Genomic DNA, 7,473 nt, shown 5'->3' with positions numbered 1-7,473 from the left:
CTTCCTTGTATCTGAGTGTGGAGGCAGCCTTATATGGTGTTTTTGGGGTGGTAATTATGCTAATCTCCTCTCGCGTGCACGAGCAGCTGGATAGAACAGGTGTAATTTACGCAGCTCATTTACGCACTTTTCCTGAAGATAGAAGAGTTTGTTGAATCTGACGTGACGTTCGTACGAACCCTTTGTATGAACAAAAGTAAGAGAAATTTAGGATAAGAATACGAACATGTTCTTGCATGAGGCCCAATGTTTTGTAGAGGTTGAAGATATCTCAAAGCTTAATCCAGGAGTGTGCAACTCGTCCTTGAGGTCTACAATTCTGCACGTTTTAGATGTTGCTCTGCTCCAATGCACRGCTCTGTCACTGAATCTGTTGTGTTGAAGCAGGGAAACATGTAAAACGTGCAGGAAAGCAGCCCTCGAGGACCAGGATTGGACAACTCTAGACCAAAAAGATAAAACTTCAATCATAATGTCACATGGAAGAATAAATGTTCACATTGATGGTGCTTGAGAAAACTGCTTCCAGCCCTTGTGCTGACTGGGAAGCATGTGGACAACAGATGGTATCAGGAAGCAGCAAAGAGCCAAAACTATCTTGCCAAACAGTTATGTAACTAAACAAAACTGACTGCGTGCATGCCACCAAACCCTCTGCATTACAAACCAGTTATTAATTTAAACTGTTTGTTTTCTCCACACAGGAGGCAAAGAAGAAAGATGAGATGCTGCTGAAGTTTCCAGACAAACTGCAGCACGTGCAGAGAGCAGCCAGGTAAACTGGGAGAAATCTCTGTTTCCTTGTTTAGATATAATACAAAAAAAACTTGAGGTACGCCATTATAGAAAGATGGTGAGGGAACTGTTGCCTCTGCAACTCAACCACAAATAAGTTGTTGAAGATGGAAACAGAAATAAAATAAATGTGCTGRGTTAGTCAAAATTACATAAATAGAAAAGATAAACAGCAGTAGGCCTTGCATTGATCCTTGGGGTATGCTGTTGTTAAAAGCTGGAGAGGGAACTGTTGCCTCTGAAACCTGACCACAAATAAGTTGTTGAAGATGGAAACAGAGACAAAAATATATGTGCTCTGTTATACTGGAAATTACCTCAATAACAAATGTAAAAAAGCAGTGGGCCTTGTGTCGAACCTTGAGGTATGCCGTTATTTAAAGATGGAGAGGGAACTGTTGCCTCTGAAACCCGACCACAAATAAGACGTTGAAGATGGAAACAGAGACAAAAATATGTGCTGAGTTAGTTGAAATTTCCTCAATAAAAAAATAAAAAACTAAAAAGCAGTGGGCCTTGTGTGACTCCTGGAGTGACGTCATTAATAATAGGAGAGTGAGGTCTGGGTTTCTTTCCTGGACCAATAAATACATAAATAAATAAAAATAAAAAAAGATTTAATACAAAGGTTTGTCATCCTCAATCTGCTGGTACTTTCAAATCATACTCAGGTACAAGTCTGCTGGGAGAATGCATCAAACTTTTTCCTGTTAATGTAATAAACATCACAAATCAACTGTTTCATGTTTTTTGAGGTCATACTAGCTGGTATCTAGGGATGAATTTATTAGTGCATCTTCAAGAAAATCAATGTTGATTCTTCAACGTAAACTCTTAAATAGCTGAGTTTATGAGGAGTAGGAAGAGAATGAAGTGAATAGTCTATCAGAGATGGCTAAAGCTGGTACATTCTGCTGCAACTGGTGAGCTTCGAGGTACCCTAACCCTCCTTTATTTCATTTTATTCTCTATCAGAACAAGGTTTTACAAAATATATCTGTATAAAAAAGATAAACTGTGCAAAAAGTCACAAAAAAGTTTTTTTTTATATCTGAAATGGCATTTCCTGTTATCCATTGTTTGTGCACTGTCTGTCAAAAATATCYGACACAAACTTTTTGTCAAGAAAAGACAAATTTTAAACAAGAAATGTGAAAACTGTTAAAATGACTTCTGGTTCCAAACTATAAGACAGCAGCTGAGACCAAAATGACTTTGTTAAAACATTGACAGCAGTGTGTGAAAATACCTCCACCATCATCCACCCACACAGTCAAAGACACTGAGTCTTTGACTGTGTGGGTTATTGCCGGTTTAAATAAATGTGTTTAAATGCGACTGTGTGACGTCTTCATCGTACAGCAGCGTYGAGCATCATTACCTAAGCTGACGTCTGATTTAAGTGCAGCGATGTGTGTGTAGCGTGCATGCGGCACAGTGTAACTATTGTGCTCGATGAGCTTCACAAGGTCAAACCTGTGCAATGACGGTGCAGCTTCTGCACCACGGAGCCGAGACGACTCCTCCCTCCTTCCTCACAGACTCAAAAGCAGTCCTGGGTCTGAGTGAACTCAGCATAAAAAAGCTTATGATTTGCTGTTACTGTTGTCTATTTGCACAAATTAATCATTTCTATCCTCATCTGTTTTCATGTAGAGTTTCAGTGGAAAACATCGAGCTAGAGTTTTCCTCCTTATACGTTCGGATCAGATCTCTGGAGGAGAAAGTTCAAGGAGACAAGGAGTTAGTGCTGCAGCTGGAGCCCTTTCTGCAGGTGAAGAGGCAGCACTTATGTAACGCACTGTAAACACAGACACACAAACAGACAGCTGGATGAAGGACAATACATCTCTGAGAGGCTACTAACTCAGCAGCTACAGATAATGACATCTATAAAACAATGATTACATTTTTTAAAAAGATCGCCCTTTTGTGTTTCTCAGACTGCAGCACAGACACTTCAGGACCTAAAGCGACGCAGGCTGGACCTGCGTAAAGAGGGGAACGCTCTCATAGATTTCTTTTGTGAGGACAAGGATACCTTCAAGTTGGACGAGGGTTTCCGCATTTTTCAAGATTTCTGCATTAAATTCAACAAAGCTGTTAAAGTAGGTTTGAATATAAAAACTCTTGTGTTTCACCTGATTTTATCTTTAAACACCTTACAGATGTTTTAACTGCTTAGCAATGATGCATTTGCTGACAGGCAAGATAAATCAGATTTTTGATTGCCACTTGTRATTACTGGCGACTAGTTTTAGAAACGTATTTGCAAAGATTTTGCCAGAATGTCTCAAGGTTCTCAGTTTCCTGGCTTGACTGAAAGAGGCTCAGTCTTGTCCCTTGGAATTTGTTCAAAATAGTCACAGAGTCATCTCAGTCATCTTAGACCTGTCTCAGTTTTGATGTAGGTGGAGGTGGGCAATGAAATAATGTGTATTAATTGTCTAGAATACAATTTTGCATTCATAAATAAGCTGTGCTTTTCAAGAACTAACTTGCTGGTCACTTGGTTGCAAACATTCACCATTCATTGAGAGCGCAACTGAAAATTTGTTTTTTCCTCTTTATTTTGAGTCTCCAATAGTCACAGCCCAGTGAGCTACTGCTTTTAGCTAAAGTGCAATCTCCAATCACTAACCAGAAAACTAGATTTTGTCTGATTGTTTTGTTGGACTGGCCAAGCTTATAATCAGGCAGTTTTAGTCATTAGCCCATAAATGGAAGAATCTTTAACAAGTCATATTTGGTGTATTTGCTGAAATGAGGTTTCATATAAAAAACAATTTGGGGATTTATGTATTTGGATTTGATTGAAAACTTTTTTATTTTTAGGGTAGGGTTAAAGTAACAGATCTGAAACTACAGTATATTACTTGAAATAGTTACTTTTAGTTTGATGGTGGGAAGCTGAGGGGATGTCTTTGTGACCTGATGCATCCTCTGAAACGTCCCCACCTCTCTTCTCTCAGGACAACACGGACCGGGAGCTGAAGGAGGCAGCCAGACAGCGCCGGCTAAGAGAACTGGAGGAGAAGCGTTTTGCGTGGTCGGGCGAGGACCAGAGCAGCATCTTTGGTCGCAGCAGCAGCGAGAACGACGTGCAGATGCTCACCAAGGAGGGACTCCTGGACTTCTTCCAGAGGAGGTCTCAGAGTCCAAACAGCCCACTTGGGCGTTCGGCCAGCGCTCGCCGCCACCGTCACACTGTGACCTCCGTGGCGGACCGTGAGCTCCAGGGATACCTCGAGCTGTTCGGGAGCACAGATAACCCCACTGATTATTCTAAGTTTTACAGCCTGCCTCGATCGGGTCGCCTTTACCAGCGGAGGACAACCCCGTGGATTTTAGGCCAGGAGGACAGCCGTGAGCTCGGCTGCGACAGACAAGTGACTTCTCCGCATGCAGAAACTGAACCCATCAGCCCACTGGCCAGGTTCTCCTCATCTGGGCCGAACRATAACGTGGATCCATTTGACAACAATAATTACTCTACCGTCTCTGAGGGCAGCGCACTGCCTCGTTCCTTTTGTATGTTTCAGAAGCCCTATCTTCCAAACCCAACAATTCCCGGCCATATGAATATTAGTGTGGAGAAGCGCACTTTAGTCCAAGCTCCTCAAGCTTTTAACCTTCCTAGTCCAAACAACAACAGCAATCACATGCACTTTGTTAACCGTCCTGATGTTGTTGTGGCGGAACTGSTTAATGAGATCCAGTCGCCTCAAAAGAATCAGGAACATCTTGGGCACGAGAAAGTTTTAGAGAAACGTGCAGATCTGAAAGCAGTACAGGAAGATAAAATCGATTTTCCCACACAGACTAGAATCTCTGCCGAGAAGGAAGAAGACTACAGCACAGTTTCATCAACTACCTGCGATACTCCCCTCCCACTGGATACCTCTGTATCCAATAAGAAGCCAGTGTTTTACATCCCAGACTGCACAGAAACAGACTGCTCTGTTGCCTTGGATTACTCCGAGGCTGAAAGCTCACCTCATCCAAAAGAAGGACTTCATTTAAGAACTGACTACAGTAAAGACCAGCAAAGCCAGCAGGATTCCAACTCTTTGTYCTCCAACTTGGAGTCGGCTTCACCCAACAACCTCTCTGTCTCAACCAACGAGCTCCCGGCGCCCGAATGTGTGGACGCAGCGTCCATGACTCCATCTCTGAACACGGAGGAATGGGACACAGAGAGCTGCGACACGGCCGAAGGAAAACAGGGCGAAGACGCTCAGAGAACTGGCAGAAAAGCAGCGCACTCCAGGAGCAACAAAGTGACAAAGAGCAGCGGAGGCCGAGGAGTGCGAACGCTGACCAGCAGCGAGAGCCAGGGCATGAGGAAAGTCGTGCCCATGTACAAGCTCACCAGGACGGGCAGCAGCAAACGAGCAGAGAGAGCTGCGGGGCAAGACGGTGGAGAAACACGCCGGCATCTCCGTGACCAGAGCACGCCAGCCAGAGGAAGGGCCGAGAAGACAACAAGACCTCCTCGGCACTCGAGCGTCCCTCCTGATGAGTCCAAAGTTCAGCGAGGCGGTGGCCTCTCGGGCAGTATTTCCAGATGGGCACGTGATTCAATGCCCAGGAAAGCGTCCCTCCACAAACCGAGCGCCAAACCTGTGAGGAACATCCCAAAGCCGCCAGCCGAGGAGAAAATGTGCCGTTCCACCATGAGAGCTCTCGCTCAGGCTCAGGCCCAGGCCCAGGGCGGTGCTTCTTCTGAAAACAGCAGCTCTCTTGCAAACATTTCAAAAAACTCCTCGGATGTTCCCAGCTTTGCCAGGAACACAGTAGCTTCGTCTTCCAGGAGCAAAAAGGAGCTAGGACCTACCTCTGCCCCCTCCACTCCATCCCATAGCCCCTCAGTCCGTGGCAGAAAATCATCAATAAAGCAGAGTCGGGCGTCGCCGGCTGTTCACACCAGCGAGGAGAAGCCGCAGGCGACAAACCTGAGGCGGGTCCAAAGCGTGAAGGCGACCAGCCGCGGCGTGTATCGTAGCGAGACTCCACCTCCAGCACGGGAGAATGTTCGTAAGACCAGCAGCTTTTCTGAAAAGTCTGTGCAGAGCAGAGACTTGTTGGCATCCAGCCGAGCCTCGAAGCCGAGCTGGAAGTAAAACCAGACGTGTTGGAAACTGACTGCAAAACAGCAAGAAGACAGAGAAAATGCTTTCATTTAGAGTAAAATGACATTTGCTGTTATCCTCTCATACCACAATTTAAATTACACAATAAAATGAGTAATCGGTTTGAAGTGGGGTTCTGTGAAAAGATTAAATTAGATAGTTAAATGAATCATTAACTGGCTCTGAATGAAACTATTTCTTCAAGCTAAGTTTTCTCAAAGAGCTGTCTACAACAGGTAAGATATTAAATGTTCATAATCTCTACTGAACCCCACTCCAAATGGTCTGAACCTTGTATCATTCAAAGAGTAGTTATCTTTTAGGTTCACAAAGAGCAAGATGCAATAAACCTCCAAATTTTAGTTTCATCCATTAAAAAGGTTCCGTCTTTGTTTTATTTTTTGAACAAAACCGACAAAAGGCAAATTCTGTGTTTTTCACACTGAGGTTTTTATTGCCTGCTTAGCTGTTATGTACACTGCAATATACATGATGTTGCTGAAATACTACAGACTCACTCCATAATGCTGCTAATTATCTCTGACAAATTGAGACTGATAGAGTTTCAGCGTCTTTTTTTATTCAGGGTTTCAGAATCTGTTGAATCTCGCTGTACCTTGCTGCTGGTATGTTTTTTTTTTTAGTTTTGCTGCGTTTTCCTGTAGATTAACACTAATCTGTTTGCCTTGATACCTCAGAAACATTGCAGTGGCCTTGGACCAGCAGAACGGCTCGTGTAGTTCTGCTCAATGGTAGCGTGGACAAATCGGATCAGTTTTGATGAAGCTGTAATGTCACGTATTTTAATGTCGCGATCATATGTTAAGTCACAAATATTCTAAACCGGCTATGGTAATACCTGTACCGTTTTTATTTAAGTGTCAGTAGTTTGTAAACAAAAATGTGTTAGAACTCCTCCATAATGTCATGGAGTCGATGTGCACGTAAGAAATGTTTCCTGTTAAAGCTGTCAAAGAAAAGCTCTTAAACACAACTGAAAGCGTAAATCATGTGATTGTTTTGACAGTCTGATCAGATTTTCTATTGGTTAGATGTTGACTCCTGTTTATTCCAGGGATTCATGATTTAGTTGCAACATTAGTTATAAATGGGCATTTTTTTTCACTGAACTTCAGCTTCTTATTCTAATTTTTTGAGAGTATTCACAAGAGCACAGAGCTAATCATATAATGTTCTGGGGGAAAAATAAGAACAGAGAGTCATTCTGTGATGTTTCTGGAGTTTTTAATTAAAAGCAAAGCTAGTAGGGCATCTTCTCAGGTTGGGGCAATATTTTGTGTTGAGTCTGAAATTTGTTAGTTTTTGCTTAGTTTGATTGGCAAAAAATACAATCATAAAAAAACATCAGTTTGAATGGTACGATTAAATAATTAAAAAGACTATTTAATCCAGATAAAACAACTGTGGTTCTAAGTTTTATTTCATGTTGTACAAACTTAGTGCTTGTACGCAGATGGAAGAATTTAAAATCTTTTAAATTAACAGGATTTCTGGACCTGGATGAGTGGCAACTCCGCTTTAAAAA

General features: G+C 42.7%; 1 protein-coding gene across 1 annotated transcript in view; it reads left to right on the top strand.

The window, feature by feature from the left end:
* fhdc1 (FH2 domain containing 1) overlaps nt 1-7,220 on the top strand; it is a gene marked incomplete in the record, with an annotated part of 27,224 nt that extends 20,004 nt beyond the window's left edge. The window contains 4 exon segments of the mRNA XM_014011443.1: nt 705-775; nt 2,452-2,569; nt 2,739-2,903; nt 3,768-7,220. Coding sequence (XP_013866897.1) covers nt 705-775; nt 2,452-2,569; nt 2,739-2,903; nt 3,768-5,918 — 2,505 coding nt within the window.
* Between the last annotated feature and the right edge of the window lie 253 nt (nt 7,221-7,473).

This window comes from Austrofundulus limnaeus, unplaced genomic scaffold (genome assembly GCF_001266775.1).
Source record: "Austrofundulus limnaeus strain Quisiro unplaced genomic scaffold, Austrofundulus_limnaeus-1.0 Scaffold80, whole genome shotgun sequence".
NCBI classification, from domain to species: Eukaryota; Metazoa; Chordata; class Actinopteri; order Cyprinodontiformes; family Rivulidae; genus Austrofundulus; species Austrofundulus limnaeus.
This window is presented reverse-complemented; position numbering and strand designations above follow the sequence as displayed.